The 18,221-nt window shown below is 46.2% G+C and overlaps 2 protein-coding genes across 4 annotated transcripts in view; one reads left to right on the top strand and one right to left on the bottom strand.

The window, feature by feature from the left end:
• Positions 1-1,239: 1,239 nt before the first annotated feature.
• On the bottom strand, positions 1,240-12,519 carry TPR (translocated promoter region, nuclear basket protein). Its single transcript, XM_073582550.1, has 3 exons — positions 12,235-12,519; positions 1,887-1,991; positions 1,240-1,352 (listed from the first exon to the last, which is right to left on the bottom strand). The coding sequence occupies exons 1-3, from the start codon at positions 12,383-12,385 to the stop codon at positions 1,255-1,257; spliced, it is 354 nt and encodes a 117-aa protein (XP_073438651.1). The 5' UTR covers positions 12,386-12,519; the 3' UTR covers positions 1,240-1,254.
• A 90-nt stretch (positions 12,520-12,609) lies between these two features.
• The window catches only part of ODR4 (odr-4 GPCR localization factor homolog), a 103,333-nt gene continuing 97,721 nt past the window's right edge, over positions 12,610-18,221 (top strand). Inside the window, exon 1 of one of the 3 annotated variants that reach the window (XM_073582549.1) lies at positions 12,610-12,755. The gene's annotated coding sequence lies outside the window, so the exon portion shown is untranslated. Of the gene's footprint in view, positions 12,756-14,037; positions 14,099-18,221 lie in introns of those variants that run through there. The other 2 variants (XM_073582547.1, XM_073582548.1) reach the window with 2 other exon arrangements.

Here is an 18,221-nt window from a genome sequence, read left to right as displayed (position 1 = left end):
AATCCCAACAATGAAACATGGTGGTAGCAGCATCATGCTATGGGGGTGTTTTTCAGCTGCAGGGACAGGATGACTGGTTGCAATTGAAGAAAACATGAATGCGGCCAAGTACAGAGATATCCTGGACGAAAACCTCTTCCAGAGCGCTCTGGACCTCAGACTTGGCCGAAGGGTCACCTTCCAACAAGACAATGACCCTAAGAACACAGCCAGAATAACATAGGAGTGGCTTCAGAACAACTCTGTGACAATTCTTGACTGGACCAGCCAGAGACCTGACCTAAACCTAATTGAGCATCTCTGGAGAAACCTGAAAATGGCTGTCCACCAACGTTCACCATCCAACCTGATGGAACTGGAGAGGATCTGCATGGAAGAATGGCAGAGGATCCCCAAATCCAGGTGTGAAAAACTTGTATCATTCCAAGAAGCCTCATGGCTGTACTAGCTCAAAAGGGTGCTTCTAATCAATACTGAGCAAAGGGTCTGAGTACTTATGACCATGTGATATTTCAGTCTTGTTTATTAAATTTGCAAAAATTTCTACATTTGTTTTTTTCAGTCAAGATGGGGTGCAGAATGTACATTAATGAGAAAAAAATGAACTTTTTTGAATTTACCAAATGGCTGCAATGAAACAGTGAAAAATGTAAAGGGGTCTGAATACTTTCCGTACCCACTGTCACCTAATGGGACCAGTCATCCAGTTTTCCCCCCCCAATATAAACCATGGCACCACCTTTTAATCCCTCCTTAATAGGGTGCTTGACACGTGTATAATGTAAGCGGCATCAATCAATGCGGAGGTGGCAACACCCATAGAGCCACTAGCGCACAGTACATGGCAATTATAAGTCAATTTTGGAGCTACTGAGGGTGACAGGGCTCATGTAAAGTGGTTGCAGAAATGCTATTTAAAGCGGGCCAAAAGGTGGTGGACATCGCTTACATAGGAAAAATCTGGTATTAAGATATACCAATGTTATATCTTGGTATCATATTTTGCCAGTTATCTGCACAGTATGGGCTTGAGCACTTGCAGCTTCAGCAGTTACTGCTGGGAGTGCCGGTGTATTACGGTGATATTTATTAAAATCTGGTATTAGGTTCCCATTCACGGCAACAATCCAATCCCACCAGAACTCTGCGGATGAAGAGCTAAATGTTACCACTGTGCACAAAGCAGCACAAGAGCTGAGAATTGGCTATTTGCTGTAGATTTGGGTCAGAGAAGCATCATCTGCTACAGTTTATTTAAATAAAAACTAATAACCAAACCTGTAAGGCCACAAGACGGCTATTGGACGTCTCAAGATCTTTCACTTTATCATTCAATTCTTTTTGCTCTTCACCTTAAATAAACAATGAAGCATGTAAAGGTCATCATCAAGGAAAAAAGACAATAAATTACAGTGGTTACATATAACAACCTGTGGTCTAACATGTTGCGAAGAATTGGAGCACGTTCGTAACAGGTGTTGTCATTACTAAACTGCAGCTCTCAGGGTTTCTCTGCCTGCCTAGTTCTTCGATTAACAGCAATGTAAACCCTGGAAAGTCTTTTCCACTAGCTTCCACAATACTTGTGGGCTGCTGTGGATGTCGGATCAGTTTTGAAAAGTTTTCTCTTTGTATTCTAAGCAAAGCACAATCAGTTTACAAAAGGGTAGACATGAAAAGATGAAAGATTAAGAGGAGGTTCCACCAGTCAGATAAGAGGCGCACCCTCATATACTCTGCAGCTAACGGTCATGCCAGGGGTCCTATGCAGAATAAGGACAGGAACAGGGCAGCCATGGAGATTACAAGTCTACCAGGAGCAAGAAAATCACAGAAAATAGGAAGCGCATCCCAGCTATGTGCAGGCGAATTCACCAGGTACCTACCTTTCTTACTGAGCTGTTCCCTCAGACTCTGACACTCTTGTGATTCAGATACAAGCCGTTCTTGACTTTGAGCTAGCCGCTTCTCAATTTCAAAGTACTGCTGGTCTATGAGGAAAATAAGAAGAGCTGGTGACGATTCATTAAAGGGAACCTGCCACGCCTGGACGATTCGGACCTATTACTATGGGCATACCGCTAATAGAATTGTGAAACCAGTCTCATCTGTGTGCCTCATAGCTGCAGGGTAGATCTTGAGAAATGTGTTTATAATGTTATATGCTAATGATTTCTTCCAGGTTACGGGGCGTGCTGTGCCTATAACCCCTTTCTGACATGAGACGAACTATCCCATTGATGGGATCCAGGCCCCTATGCCCATGGACGGAATAGTATGTCTAGCGCGATCAGCGGCCGGGTGTCAGCTGATTATTACAGCTGACACCCGGCACTGTGTGTCAGAGGCGGTCACGGACCGTCCCCGACACATTAACCCCTGGCACACTGCGATCAAACACGATCACAGTGTACCAGGGTTTTAGGGAAGCATCGGCAGGGAGGGGGCTCCCTCCGTGCTTCCCTGAGACCCCCGCAGCAGCGCAATGTGCAGCGCTGCTGCAGGGGCCTCCTTCCCTGCAGGTCCCCGGATCCAAAATGGCAGCGGGGACCTTCAGGGGCCTGCAGGGAGCTGCCTTCCTCATGCCTGCAAAGCACCGGCATGAGGAAACCTCCAGCAGTGCCTGTGATGTGACAGATCAGCGATCTGTCACACGACAGTGATGTCCCCCCCGAGACAGCATAATAAAGTTAATAAAAAGTTTAAAAGTAATTTATAAAAAAAAAAAAAAACGCTAAATAAAAAAAAAAAAAATATATATTCCCTAATAAATTCATTTTTTTGGAAATAAAAACAACAAAACAATAAAAGTACACATATTTAGTATCGCCGTGTCCGTAACGACCCGCCCTATAAAATTGTCCCATTAGTTAACCCCTTTAGCGAACCCCTTAAAAAATAAAAATAAAACACAAAGCAAAAAATAATGCTTTATCATACCGCCGAACAAAAAGTGCAATAACGCGCGATCAAAAAGACGGATATAAATATCCATGGTACCGCTGAAAACGTCATCTTGTCCAGCAAAAATCGAGCCGCCATACAGAGTCATCAGCGAAAAAATAAAAAAAGTTATAGCTCGCAGAATAAAGAGATGCAAAAATAATTATTTTTTATATAAAATTGTTTTCAGTGCATAAAAGCGCCAAAACATAAAAAAAATGACATAAATGAGGCATCACTGTAATCGTACTGACCTGAAGAATAAAACCGCTTTATCAATCTTACCGCACACGGAACGGTGTAAACCCACCCCCAAAGGAACTTCTTGAAATGCTGGTTTTTGTTCATTCTGCATCCCAAAAATCGGAATAAAAAGCGATCAAAAAATGTCATGTGCCCGAAAATGGCACCAATAAAAACGTCAACTCGTCTCGCAAAAATTAAGACCTCACATGACTCGGTGGGTCAAAATATAGAAAAATTATAGCTCTCAACATGTGGTGATGCAAAAACTATTTTTACAATAAAAAGCATCTTTTAGTGTGTGACAGCTGCCAAACATAAAAACCACCATAAATAGTAAATCAAACCCCCCGTTATCACCCCCTTAGTTAGGGAAAAATAATAAAATGTATTTATTTCCATTTTCCAGCTAGGGCTAGGGCTGAGATTAGGGTTAGGGTTGGAGTTATAATTGGGGGGTTTCCACTGTTTGGGCACATCAGGTGCTCTCCAAACGCAACATGGTGTCTGATCTCAATTCCAGCCAATTCTGCGTTGAAAGAGTCAAATGGTGCTCCTTCCCTTCCAAGCTCTACCATGCGCCCAAACAGTGTTTTAGCCCCACATATGGGGTATCAGCCTACTCAGGACAAATTGCAAAACAACTTTTGGTGTCCAATTTCTCCAGTTACCCTTAGGAAAATAAAGAATTGGGGGCAAAAATATCATTTTTGTGGAAAAAAATGATTTTTTTATTTTCACGCCCAGGCATTATAAACTTCTGTGAAGCACTTGGGGGTTCAAAGTGCTCACCACACATCTAGATAAGTTATGTGGGGGGGGTCTAGTTTCCAAAATGGGGTCACTTGTGGGGGGTTTCCACTGTTTAGGCACATCAGGGGCTATCCAAACGCGACATGACATCCGCAGACCATTCCATCAAAGTCTGCATTCCAAAACGTCACTACTTCCCTTCCGAGCCCCGACATGTCCCCATAGAGTAGTTTTATCCCACATATGGGGTATCAGCGTACTCAGGAAACATTGGACAACAACTTTCAGGGTTCAATTTCTCCTGTTACCTTTGGGAAAATAAAAAAATTGGGGACTAAAAGATCATGTTTGTGGAAAAAATGTTTTTTTTATTTTCATGCCCGGGCATTATAAACTTCTGTGAAGCACTGGGGGGTTCAAAGTGCTCACCACACATCTAGATAAGTTCCTTGGGGGGGGGGGGGGGTCTAGTTTCCAAAATTGTGTCATTTGTGGGGGGTTTCCACTGTTTTAGCACATCAGGGGCTCTCCAAACATGACATGGCGTCTGATCTGAATCCCAGCCAATTTTGCATTGAAAAAGTCAAACGGCGCTCCTTCCATTCTGAGCTCTGCCATGCGCCGAAACAGTGGTCCCCCCCACATATCAGGTATCAGCGTACTCAGGAGAAATTGCACAATAACTTTTGCAGTCGAATTTCTGCTGTTACCCTTGGTAAAATTAAAAAAAATGGACCTAAAGTATTATTTTTGTGAAAAAAAGTTAAATGTTCATTTTTTTTAAACATTCAAAAAATTCCTGTGAAGCACCTAAAGGGTTAATAAACTTCTTGAATCTGGTTTTGAGCACCTTGAGGGGTGCAGTTTTTAGAATGGTGTCACTTTTGGGTATTTTCTATCATATAGACCCCTCAAAGTGACTTCAAATGTGATGTGGTCCGTAAAAATAAAATGGTGTTGCAAAAATGAGAAATCGCTGGTCAACTTTAAACCCTTTTAACTTCCTAACAAAAAAAAAAAAAATCTTGGTTCCATTTTTCTGAAATGTTACTCATTAAGTTTTTTGTGTGCGGTATCTCTGTGATTTAAGGGTATAAAAATTCAAAGTTGGAAAATTTCGAAATTCTCAATGTTTTCACCAAATTTTCATTTTTTTCACAAATGAATCAAGTTACAAGAATGAAATTTTACCACTAACACGAAGTACAATATGTCACGAGAAAACAATGTCAGAATCCCCGGGATTCATGGAAGCGTTCCAGAGTTATTACCTCATAAATGTACAGTGGTCAGAATTGTAAAAATTGGCCCGGTCATGAACGTGCAAACCACCCTTGGGGGTGAAGGGGTTAAGAAATCATTGCCAATCAGTGATGTGTGGGGGGGGGGGGGGGAGGTGTTATACAGAGCTCAGCACTCAGTGAACTGCTAGATCTGTAGCTGATGAAACAGAAAATATAGCAAAATGACATCAAGCAGACCAGCTAGTGATACATCGTTGGAATTTGCTGCCCCTATATTATGCTGCTCTCAGATTACATAGCAAAAGCCTTGAGACAGATTCCCTTCCTTTAAGGGTATGTGCACACGCTGCGGATTTGGCCGCGCGGATTTGGCAAAATTCGCAGGTAAATCTGCAGGTCAAAAGACCTGCGGTTTACATGCGGATTGCTCTGCGGTTTTGCCCTGCGGTTTTTCATCTCCACAATGGAGCAGATGGCAAACCGCAGCGGAATCCGCAGAAAGAATTGACATGTCAATTCTTTCTGCGGTTTCAAAACCGCGTGGAAAAATCTGCACCGTCTGCACTGCGGTTTTGTATTCCCATAGGGAATAATGGTACTGTACACCACAGCAAAAACTGCTGCGGACCCGCAGCGGCCAAATCCGCTGCGGAACCGAAGCAGAATCCGCACCGTCTGCACTGCGGTTTTGTATTCCCATAGGGAATAATGGTACTGTACACCACAGCAAAAACTGCTGCGGACCCGCAGCGGCCAAATCCGCTGCGGAACCGAAGCAGAATCCGCACCGTCTGCACTGCGGTTTTGTATTCCCATAGGGAATAATGGTACTGTACACCACAGCAAAAACTGCTGCGGACCCGCAGCGGCCAAATCCGCTGCGGAACCGAAGCAGAATCCGCAGCGTGTGCACATGGTGCGGATTCTGCTGTGGATCCGCAGCGTTTCTGGCCCTGCGGGTCCGCAGCAGTTTTTGCTGCGTTGTACAGTACCATTGTTTACAATGGTAAAACCAAAAATGCTGTGCACATGCTGCGGGTTACAATCCGCAGCATGTCAATTCTTTGTGCGGATTTCGCTGTGGTTTCACACCTTCACCATTGTAGAGGTGTGAAACCGCAGGGCGAAACCGCAGGCTAATCCACAGGTCTTTTGACATGAGATTTTACCTGCAGATTTTTACAAATCCGAGCGGAAAAATCCGCAGGACCAAAATCTATGTGTGCACATAGCCTAAAACTTATGTAGAGTGCTGCAACAGACAACAATTTTTGGAAAGAGCATTGATCACACCAGTTGTCACTGTAAAGACCAACCCAACCCTCAGTAGCATCAAATTAGTTATCAGTGGCGTGTTTTGATAATCTCCTGGCATTGGGTGGGTGAGGAGTTGGGGTAAGTTGCAAATGAAGCCCCTTTTATTACCCCTCAGTTTGTGATCAGACAGGAAAGGGCGAGTGTGTCCCTCATGCTTTGCCATTTCTCCTGGGAACAGGACAGTATGGCAGAGTGATGAAAGGGAGCAGCCTTGAGGATCCCAATTTTCTCCCCCAAGCTGAGGAAGGGAGGTTGTTGATAGAATAACACACAAGGATGAGCACAGACATTTGGAGTACAAATGATGGCAGTGAAAGGGTCAACAGTAAAATAAATCTGAGTTTTGTAAGCATTTTTTTATTATGGCTTCTGAGTATTGTCAGTTTTTACCATCAGATTTCAGTCTGATGTTTTATCAGAAAAAGTTGTTAGCATCTTTTCCCATGCAGCAGTCCGTGAAAAACAGACAGCACTCGGATGACATCACAAACTTGCAATGTGGATTTTGATCAGAAACTCTGATGAATGCCAGACACGTGTCTGTGATATTGTTCGGACCTAGAAAAATAAGGGACATGTGAACGGCCCCATTCACTATCATAGGTGAGAGTGCTCTTCAGAAAACACATGGACAGCACTTGTACCAGAAAAGAAAGAGATGTAAATGAGCCCTAGGTCTGGAGGTAAGCAGCTGACAGGTGCCACACTCAGAGGAGGACACTGGTACTGAGTCTTTCACCACCATCATCAGTACGCCAAACAAATATGTACTGATAATAAATTATAAAATACAACTTTAGTTACTGTTTCAACATAAGTAGTCAATAATACAATGAGTTATGCACCAGTAGCACTGGCTCCTGCTGATGTGGGGGAAACTGTCAGACAAGGATTCAGCTGATGTCTATGGGCAGATTAGCACTCTGCATTATAATATCTGAAGTATACTGTCAGGACAGGATCTCTATGAGAGCACCAATATTCTCCAGCATATCACAGTACACAGAGTGCAGGAGGAAACATACAGGACCTCTAGGAGAGCACTAATGTACTCCAGCATAGCACAGTACACAGAGTGCAGGAGGAAACATACAGGGCCTCTATGAGAGCACTAATGTACTCCAGCATAGCACAGTACACAGAGTGCAGGAGGAAACATACAGGGCCTCTGTGACAGCACTAATGTACTCCAGCATAGCACGGTACACAGAGTGCAGGAGGAAACATACAGGGCCTCTAGGAGAGCACTAATGTACTCCAGCATAGCACAGTACACAGAGTGCAGGAGGAAACATACAGGGCCTCTGTGACAGCACTAATGTACTCCAGCATAGCACGGTACACAGAGTGCAGGAGGAAACATACAGGGCCTCTATGAGAGCACTAATGTACTCCAGCATAGCACGGTACACAGAGTGCAGGAGGAAACATACAGGGCCTCTATGAGAGCACTAATGTACTCCAGCATAGCACAGTACACAGAGTGCAGGAGGAAACATACAGGACCTCTATGAGGGCACTAATGTACTCCAGCATAGCACGGTACACAGAGTGCAGGAGGAAACATACAGGGCCTCTATGAGAGCACTAATGTACTCCAGCATAGCACAGTACACAGAGTGCAGGAGGAAACATACAGGGCCTCTATGAGAGCACTAATGTACTCCAGCATAGCACAGTACACAGAGTGCAGGAGGAAACATACAGGGTCTCTATGAGAGCACTAATGTACTCCAGCATAGCACAGTACACAGAGTGCAGGAGGAAACATACAGGACCTCTATGAGGGCACTAATGTACTCCAGCATAGCACGGTACACAGAGTGCAGGAGGAAACATACAGGGCCTCTATGAGAGCACTAATGTACTCCAGCATAGCACAGTACACAGAGTGCAGGAGGAAACATACAGGGTCTCTATGAGAGCACTAATGTACTCCAGCATAGCACAGTACACAGAGTGCAGGAGGAAACATACAGGACCTCTATGAGGGCACTAATGTACTCCAGCATAGCACGGTACACAGAGTGCAGGAGGAAACATACAGGGCCTCTATGAGAGCACTAATGTACTCCAGCATAGCACGGTACACAGAGTGCAGGAGGAAACATACAGGGTCTCTATGAGAGCACTAATGTACTCCAGCATAGCACGGTACACAGAGTGCAGGAGGAAACATACAGGGTCTCTATGAGAGCACTAATGTACTCCAGCATAGCACAGTACACAGAGTGCAGGAGGAAACATACAGGGCCTCTAGGAGAGCACTAATGTACTCCAGCATAGCACAGTACACAGAGTGCAGGAGGAAACATACAGGGCCTCTATGAGAGCACTAATGTACTCCAGCATAGCACGGTACACAGAGTGCAGGAGGAAACATACAGGGTCTCTATGAGAGCACTAATGTACTCCAGCATAGCACGGTACACAGAGTGCAGGAGGAAACATACAGGGTCTCTATGAGAGCACTAATGTACTCCAGCATAGCACGGTACACAGAGTGCAGGAGGAAACATACAGGGTCTCTATGAGAGCACTAATGTACTCCAGCATAGCACAGTACACAGAGTGCAGGAGGAAACATACAGGGTCTCTATGAGAGCACTAATGTACTCCAGCATAGCACGGTACACAGAGTGCAGGAGGAAACATACAGGGTCTCTATGAGAGCACTAATGTACTCCAGCATAGCACGGTACACAGAGTGCAGGAGGAAACATACAGGGCCTCAATGAGAGCACTAATGTACTCCAGCATAGCACAGTACACAGAGTGCAGGAGGAAACATACAGGACCTCTATGAGGGCACTAATGTACTCCAGCATAGCACGGTACACAGAGTGCAGGAGGAAACATACAGGGCCTCTATGAGAGCACTAATGTACTCCAGCATAGCACGGTACACAGAGTGCAGGAGGAAACATACAGGGTCTCTATGAGAGCACTAATGTACTCCAGCATAGCACAGTACACAGAGTGCAGGAGGAAACATACAGGGCCTCTATGAGAGCACTAATGTACTCCAGCATAGCACGGTACACAGAGTGCAGGAGGAAACATACAGGGCCTCTATGAGAGCACTAATGTACTCCAGCATAGCACGGTACACAGTGCAGGAGGAAACATACAGGGCCTCTATGAGAGCACTAATGTACTCCAGCATAGCACAGTACACAGAGTGCAGGAGGAAACATACAGGACCTCTATGAGGGCACTAATGTACTCCAGCATAGCACGGTACACAGAGTGCAGGAGGAAACATACAGGGCCTCTATGAGAGCACTAATGTACTCCAGCATAGCACAGTACACAGAGTGCAGGAGGAAACATACAGGGTCTCTATGAGAGCACTAATGTACTCCAGCATAGCACAGTACACAGAGTGCAGGAGGAAACATACAGGACCTCTATGAGGGCACTAATGTACTCCAGCATAGCACGGTACACAGAGTGCAGGAGGAAACATACAGGGCCTCTATGAGAGTACTAATGTACTCCAGCATAGCACGGTACACAGAGTGCAGGAGGAAACATACAGGGTCTCTATGAGAGCACTAATGTACTCCAGCATAGCACAGTACACAGAGTGCAGGAGGAAACATACAGGGCCTCTATGAGAGCACTAATGTACTCCTGCATAGCACAGTACACAGAGTGCAGGAGGAAACATACAGGGCCTCTATGAGAGCACTAATGTACTCCAGCATAGCACGGTACACAGAGTGCAGGAGGAAACATACAGGGTCTCTATGAGAGCACTAATGTACTCCTGCATAGCACAGTACACAGAGTGCAGGAGGAAACATACAGGGTCTCTATGAGAGCACTAATGTACTCCAGCATAGCACAGTACACAGAGTGCAGGAGGAAACATACAGGGCCTCTATGAGAGCACTAATGTACTCCAGCATAGCACAGTACACAGAGTGCAGGAGGAAACATACAGGGCCTCTATGAGAGCACTAATGTACTCCAGCATAGCACGGTACACAGAGTGCAGGAGGAAACATACAGGGCCTCTATGAGAGCACTAATGTACTCCAGCATAGCACGGTACACAGAGTGCAGGAGGAAACATACAGGGCCTCTAGGAGAGCACTAATGTACTCCAGCATAGCACGGTACACAGAGTGCAGGAGGAAACATACAGGGCCTCTATGAGAGCACTAATGTACTCCAGCATAGCACAGTACACAGAGTGCAGGAGGAAACATACAGGGTCTCTATGAGAGCACTAATGTACTCCAGCATAGCACGGTACACAGAGTGCAGGAGGAAACATACAGGGTCTCTATGAGAGCACTAATGTACTCCTGCATAGCACAGTACACAGAGTGCAGGAGGAAACATACAGGGTCTCTATGAGAGCACTAATGTACTCCAGCATAGCACAGTACACAGAGTGCAGGAGGAAACATACAGGGTCTCTATGAGAGCACTAATGTACTCCAGCATAGCACAGTACACAGAGTGCAGGAGGAAACATACAGGGTCTCTATGAGAGCACTAATGTACTCCAGCATAGCACAGTACACAGAGTGCAGGAGGAAACATACAGGGTCTCTATGAGAGCACTAATGTACTCCAGCATAGCACAGTACACAGAGTGCAGGAGGAAACATACAGGGTCTCTATGAGAGCACTAATGTACTCCTGCATAGCACAGTACACAGAGTGCAGGAGGAAACATACAGGGTCTCTATGAGAGCACTAATGTACTCCAGCATAGCACAGTACACAGAGTGCAGGAGGAAACATACAGGGTCTCTATGAGAGCACTAATGTACTCCAGCATAGCACAGTACACAGAGTGCAGGAGGAAACATACAGGGCCTCTATGAGAGCACTAATGTACTCCAGCATAGCACAGTACACAGAGTGCAGGAGGAAACATACAGGGTCTCTATGAGAGCACTAATGTACTCCAGCATAGCACAGTACACAGAGTGCAGGAGGAAACATACAGGGTCTCTATGAGAGCACTAATGTACTCCAGCATAGCACAGTACACAGAGTGCAGGAGGAAACATACAGGGCCTCTATGAGAGCACTAATGTACTCCTGCATAGCACAGTACACAGAGTGCAGGAGGAAACATACAGGGCCTCTATGAGAGCACTAATGTACTCCAGCATAGCACGGTACACAGAGTGCAGGAGGAAACATACAGGGTCTCTATGAGAGCACTAATGTACTCCAGCATAGCACAGTACACAGAGTGCAGGAGGAAACATACAGGGTCTCTATGAGAGCACTAATGTACTCCAGCATAGCACAGTACACAGAGTGCAGGAGGAAACATACAGGGCCTCTATGAGAGCACTAATGTACTCCTGCATAGCACAGTACACAGAGTGCAGGAGGAAACATACAGGGCCTCTATGAGAGCACTAATGTACTCCAGCATAGCACAGTACACAGAGTGCAGAAGGAAACATACAGGGCCTCTATGAGAGCACTAATGTACTCCAGCATAGCACAGTACACAGAGTGCAGGAGGAAACATACAGGGCCTCTATGAGAGCACAATACAGGACATGTAGTGCTGGAGATCACATCCCTGCTCTGACTGTTGGGGAATTACTCTGGCGTTACGGGGAGTCTCCGCAGGAGGTGACGGGGACAGGACATGCCCGAGATCAGGGGACCGGCAGCCTCAGTCCGTCAGGGGCCGGTCACACTGCTCCTCTGCACCGCTCGGTGACGGAGCGCAATATATAGTGACACATACCGCAGTCCACGCGGAACTTCTCGTGCCGGGACTTCAGCTGCTCCACGTCACTCTGCTGCTCCGCGAGGTACCGCTCCAGCTTTCCCTGCACAGCTTTGGGCAGCTTGGCCATCTCGGCCTTCTCCAGCACTTGCTGCAGAGCCGCCGCCATCTTGTCGGACGCGGCCTCTCCGGGTCACACGAGCAGGATAACAAGGCTTACAAATGCCGCCTAGGCGCCTACCTAAGCCCCGGGGGCTGCTGGGAAAATACACTTTTTCGAAAAGCTCGCCAATTGGGCGACAGCGTGACGTGCAATAAAAGCGACTACCGGTGCAGCGCAAAGCACTCTGGTAAGTGTAGTTCATGGCTTAAAGCAGAATACGTCCTTGGTCAACGGCGACGTGATGGCCATGTTTCTGTGGACCAGACTGTATTACAGCGGACGGAAGTTCGTATAGAAGAACAGCACAGCACAGCGTAGGTCACGTGGTGCAGAGTCTGGAGAGTGATTGGCTGCTGGCCTGGCTCACTGAGGGAAGGTAGGTGGCCGTGTTATTCTGTGTGAGGTGTGATCTGTGTCCCCCGGTATGGGCTCTCCACATTACCCCGGTGATCTCTCCTGCTCAGAGCTAGTGAGAGTTTTAGGGCATGGAGGGACTCGTGTTATCTATAGCTGGCCCCTCCTCACAGCTGGGGCCACACTCCATATGGAAGCGGTGTGTCCTCCCACCTTGCTGTATACTTTGGCCATCATCCACACACGTCTCAGAGGGGTCTGCACGGCAGCACTGCCCACCAGTGTTCTTCCCATCATCCTAAGTGGCGCTGTCTGATTGTTTATTGAAATTGTCGGCCAATCTGGAGATATTAACACCTTTTTTTGTTTGCAGCTTGTTGCCTTGGAGACCGACCACTGCTCCTACACCGCAGAAAATGTGCAGTGCTTACAAGCGCTTTTCTGTCGAGCGTGTAAGCACTGATTTGAAGCTTTCCAGGATCGCTGGAGCACATTTTCCTCCTAATCCCGACCAGCTTCAGTACAACATTTAGAAGCTGAACAGCAGCAGTGATCCGTCTCCTAAGTAATAAGCAGTAAACTAAAGATAAGCATTTATAATGAACCTATCGGAGGGATTGTGCGCAGTATCCTACAGACACTGTCAGATTGCCGCTGTTACACTGATTAAAGTGATACCTGAAATATGTATGACCAGCAGTAAATTAGCATCTATCCTGCAGCTCTCCACGCAGGTCATGACCTCATGTTATCCTGAGAAGGCAGTCTCCTGTCTCCCATCTCTCCAGGGGGCTTTTCTGAGAACCACAAAGTGGAACATTTCACACCTTCCAGCTCTTTTGAAGAGAGATGCCAATTACATCCTGACACCATCTATCTTTGAGAAAGGTTACACAAAGAATTTCAGAGAAAAATAATGTGTTCATTGGTAAAATAGCCATGGTCCAGTCACAAATCAGCAATTAGAATATTAACATGAGAGGCTGGTCTAAAAACCTGATCCCTTAGTAAATCTATAAATTAGGCCTACACACAAAGAAAAAGAGTTGACCGTGAGGGGCAGCCTAGCTGTTGTGCTCCATTTCATATTCCCCCTCCCTCGGGGACAGAATACCAGACTGCAAAGTAAGATAATTCTGTAAGTTTTCTCCCTTTTATTTTATCGCTATTTTGCATATTTGTATGTCACTGTGAATTTCCATATTTTTATATCCTTTTATTGTAAGCACTGTACCTTTCATATTAAAGCTTAAAACTTTAATAAGTTTGAACCTTGTATGCTCTACAGAATCCATAGCCTTTGAGAGTGCGCTCCTGGTGATTGGCACATAGTAGTACTTCTGGGACTCATCGCCCGTGTGTTCGGTGAGTGGTGGCAGCGTGTATGAGCGGGGTGTGTAGTCTGTGTCGGGGTGTGATTTATGCTCCAACTGCAGAATAGGACAGAGGTTGAATGCTGGACTGAGTGAGAAGAGAGAGATTTACCCTTGCAGGCGTGCTGAGAAGCGGGTACGTTACAATTTGGTGGCAGCCGTGGGATATACGAATATATCCTCCCTGGTCATTCATGACAATTGGTGGCAGGGGTGGAATAGAATTTATTTCTATTAGAGCATTAGTGCATGGTGTAAGCAATTACTACCTGTACTAAAGAATTGGTATCCTTGCGAGGAGTGCACCAGTTCTACAAGGTTCAGCTCCGTGCTTAGTTGGACATACTTGCAAACAGTTTCCCTTCCCCATTTTTCTTTTCTATCTTTTATTTGGCAAATGCTGTTCATCGATATAGCAGTCCAGTACAAGAAGCAGAGCAAAGAGGCTCTGACTGACCTCTATGAGCAGAGAGGAATAGAGCCAGCCGACAGATCCAAGGAACTGCTGATACGTGCCTTGGTTAAGCAGGACATAGAGCAAAATACCAAAGCATCTGGCCAAGGAGAGAGTCCACCTCAGAGAGACCCAGCGATGCCAGCTCTTGCAGCGGAGATACCTTCTGGAGGTGCCAGTAATGCCAGTGCTGAGGAGCCTCTGGACTCTACAAATGGACTTACAACTGCTGGGAACAAGTGATCCCAATCTGCGCATGCAGCTTATTCTACAGTACCGACAGGCTGCTGCTGCAGAACGCCGGGACCGGCCGAGAGAGAGGCTGCAGAACGCCAGGAAGAGAGAAGCCTCAGATGGCTCAAATAGAAAGGGGTAACACCACGCAGCTGATCCCCTCCAGGACACAAATCCGAGAAGACCACGTTTGGAAAACTTCCCTGTTATGAAGGTGGATTCGGACTTAAATACTTTCCTTCGATGGTTTGAGAAAAGCTGCTGGCAATACCATCTACCCCGTGAGCAGTGGGCGCAGTATCTAACCCCAGGGTTGAGAGGCCAAGCCCTGGAAGTTTTTGCTGGACTCCCGCCAGAGCTAGATGGGATCTGTGAGGCCATAAAAGAGGCCCTGATCAGGAAATGCAACCTAACCCCAGAAGTATATCGGAGAAAGTTCCGGAACCTACAACGTGGATCAACTGACAGCTATGCGGATTTCATGAGCATCTTGAGGACCACGTTCCACCAATTTATCAGGGGACATTCTGATAACAGTTTTGAGGACTTAACATATCTTATGATCAAGGATCAATTTCTTTATATGTGCCCCACGGATATATGACAATTTGTGTGTGATCGAGAGCCACAAACTGCAGATCAGGCTGCATAGATTGTTGACTGTTATGTGGCTAAGGCTGGTTTCACATTAGTGTTTTTTTGCGCAGTGCATCGTGCCCATGCGTCCCTATGTTTAACATGGCGTACGCATGGTCTTGCGTTTTCATGCATTTGTCTGTTTTAATGCGCATGCGTTTTTCAAGGTGTGCGTCTAGACGCAACCTGTTGCATTTTTGGGTCCATCCAAAAGCGTCAAAAAAAGCATGCGTACGCTTGCGCACGGAATGCTTCAAAACAACGCATTACAGTCTATGGGAACGCAGGCATGCGAATGGACATGCGTACGCATGCATTTTGAGGGTAAACATGGCTAGAAACTGGTTAAAACGCATGCGCATAAACGCAAACACATGCAAAAACTCATGTGCGTTTTTGCATGCGTTTCTACTTGTGCACGATGCGCTGCGCACAAAGACGCAAATGTGAAACTAGCCTAACAGGATGCCTGAGGTGCGGAAGCCATCGGGATTCAGCTGGAAGGGAGGTAAGCCAAATGGGGACCCCTCTCCCTCTGCCGGCCGATCACCAGTGCTGCCCAAGCCCAAATCATATGAGGTCCCAGGGGCGGTCTTGGTTACATCATCAGTCTGGGAACCTGTGAGGGATGACCTGATCCCTCAAATACCTTGGGACTGGTCTTGCAAGCCGCCGGATATATTCTTGGTTCCCCTGCGTGCTACTGTGTAATTTGCTATAGTTAAACACTGACCTCAGCCTCGATTTCTGACCATTCTATTACCTGCCGTTTTTGTACCTCTGCCTCTATTCTGATATTTAGACGTTGACCTTTGCTTGGATTCCCGACTCTCCTTCTGCCTGCTGATTTTGTACCTTGCTGCCCTCCTGGTTTTACTGAGCCCGGCCTGGAATTTTGACTCTCCTTCTGTCTGCTGATTTCGTACCTCTGCTGCCCTCCGGCCTCCGACTCCTGCCTCCTGACTTTGATTACGGGTTTTAGTTTTGACCCCTTGGCGGCCGTCCTGCTCTGGTCCACTGCTCCTCTGAACAGCTACCCCCTGGGCCTTGCTACAATTCCAGATCCCTGTATAGGGGTTAAGGGTCTCGGGGTTACTCGGGGTGCTGTTCCTACTGCAGCCCAGATTCGCAGACGGCCATCACACCGCATCTACCTCCACACTTGAAAGGCCTTTTTTTGCTGGTGCGAAGCCGAGCTTGCAGCTCTTATGTCCTTTTCTCTTCCATCCCAGAGGAACCTAGCTTCCCAACCTCAGTTCAGGAGCTTCTTAGTGGGAGTTGCTCATTCTGCTACTCCCATCAACCCCTGAAACCTCAACCTGGCCCTAAACACTCTTCAGGGTTACCTCCATTGAGCCAGTTTGGGAAATATCTCTCCCTCTACTTTCTTAGAAGCTTGCTTTCCTGGTGGCCATCATCTCCATCAGGCATGTCTGGAACCTGGCAGCTCTTTCATGACGCTCGCTCTTCATTGTCCTTTACCAGGACAAGGTGGTGCTACATCCAATGCCTTCTTTTCTTCCAAAGATGGTTTATTGTTTCCACGTTAACGAAGACACAGACAAAAGCAAGGACTATCCCCAACACGTCCTCGTAAACAATCCCTCCACAAGTTGAACAATTGCAGGGCTCTACGTCTTTTACATCTTTCAGATGTTCAGACTCTTTGCTCATGATTCCAGAAGGTCACCTCAGAGGTCTTCTGGCCTCCAATAACACTATCGCCCGCTGGATCCTCTCTGCCATCCTGGAAGCATTTCACACATAGGATAGACTTCTCCCGCCCGGGGTAAAAGCTCGCTCCACCCGTGCAGTTGGGCCCTCTTGGGCCGTTCGCCATTAGGCCTCAGTGTCGCAGCTCTGCAAGGCTTCTACATGGTCTTCAGTCATATCTCAAAGTTTTACAGAGCGCATACTTATGCCCCAGCTGATGTGCGCTTTGGTAGGAAATTTCGGCTAGCTGCAGTCTCCCAGGCCTAGTCTTGCCCTGGGCGTACTTCTGTTTCCCACCCTTGGAACTGCTTTAGGACATCCTATGGTCTACAGTGTCCCCCCAGTGAAGCGATAGATTTTAAGGCAAGTACCCATATTCCACTTTTCTCTATCTCGGAGCCTTCATTGTGGGACACAGTTCCCACCCTTGTTATGCCTACAGTTGTGGCCAAAAGTATTGACACCCCTGCAATTCTGTCAGATAATACTCAGTTTCTTCCTGAAAATGATTGCAAACACAAATTCTTTGGTATTATTATCTTCATTTAACCCCTTAGCGACAGAGCCAGTTTGCAGCTCAATGACCAGGCCAATTTTTTACAATTCTGACCACTGTCCCTTTATGAGGTTATAACTCTGGAACGCTTTAATGGATCCTGCTGATTCTGATACTGTTTTTTTGTGACATATTGTACTTCTTGTTAGTGGTAAAATTTCTTCGATAAGTCTTGTGTTTATTTATGAAAAAAACGGAAATATGGCGAAAGTTTTGCAATTTTAAAACTTTAAATTTTTATGTCTTTAAATCAGAGAGATGTCACACAAATTTCTTAATAAATAACATTTCCTACATGTCCACTTTATATCAGCACAATTTTTTGCAAAAAATTTACTTCAGAACCATTTTTTTTTTATTTTCACAAGTGTTAAAAGAGAAAATCAACCACAAAATTTGTTGTACAATTTCTCCTGAATACACCGATACCCCATATGCGTGGGTAAACCACTTTTTCAGCACACGGCAGAGCTCGCAAGGGATGGAGCGCCATTTGACTTTTTCAACACAGAATTGTCTGGA

The sequence above is a fragment of the Dendrobates tinctorius genome, unplaced genomic scaffold (genome assembly GCF_039654945.1).
Source record: "Dendrobates tinctorius isolate UK_male_01 unplaced genomic scaffold, ASM3965494v1 ptg000072l, whole genome shotgun sequence".
In the NCBI taxonomy this organism is placed as follows: Eukaryota; Metazoa; Chordata; class Amphibia; order Anura; family Dendrobatidae; genus Dendrobates; species Dendrobates tinctorius.
This window is presented reverse-complemented; position numbering and strand designations above follow the sequence as displayed.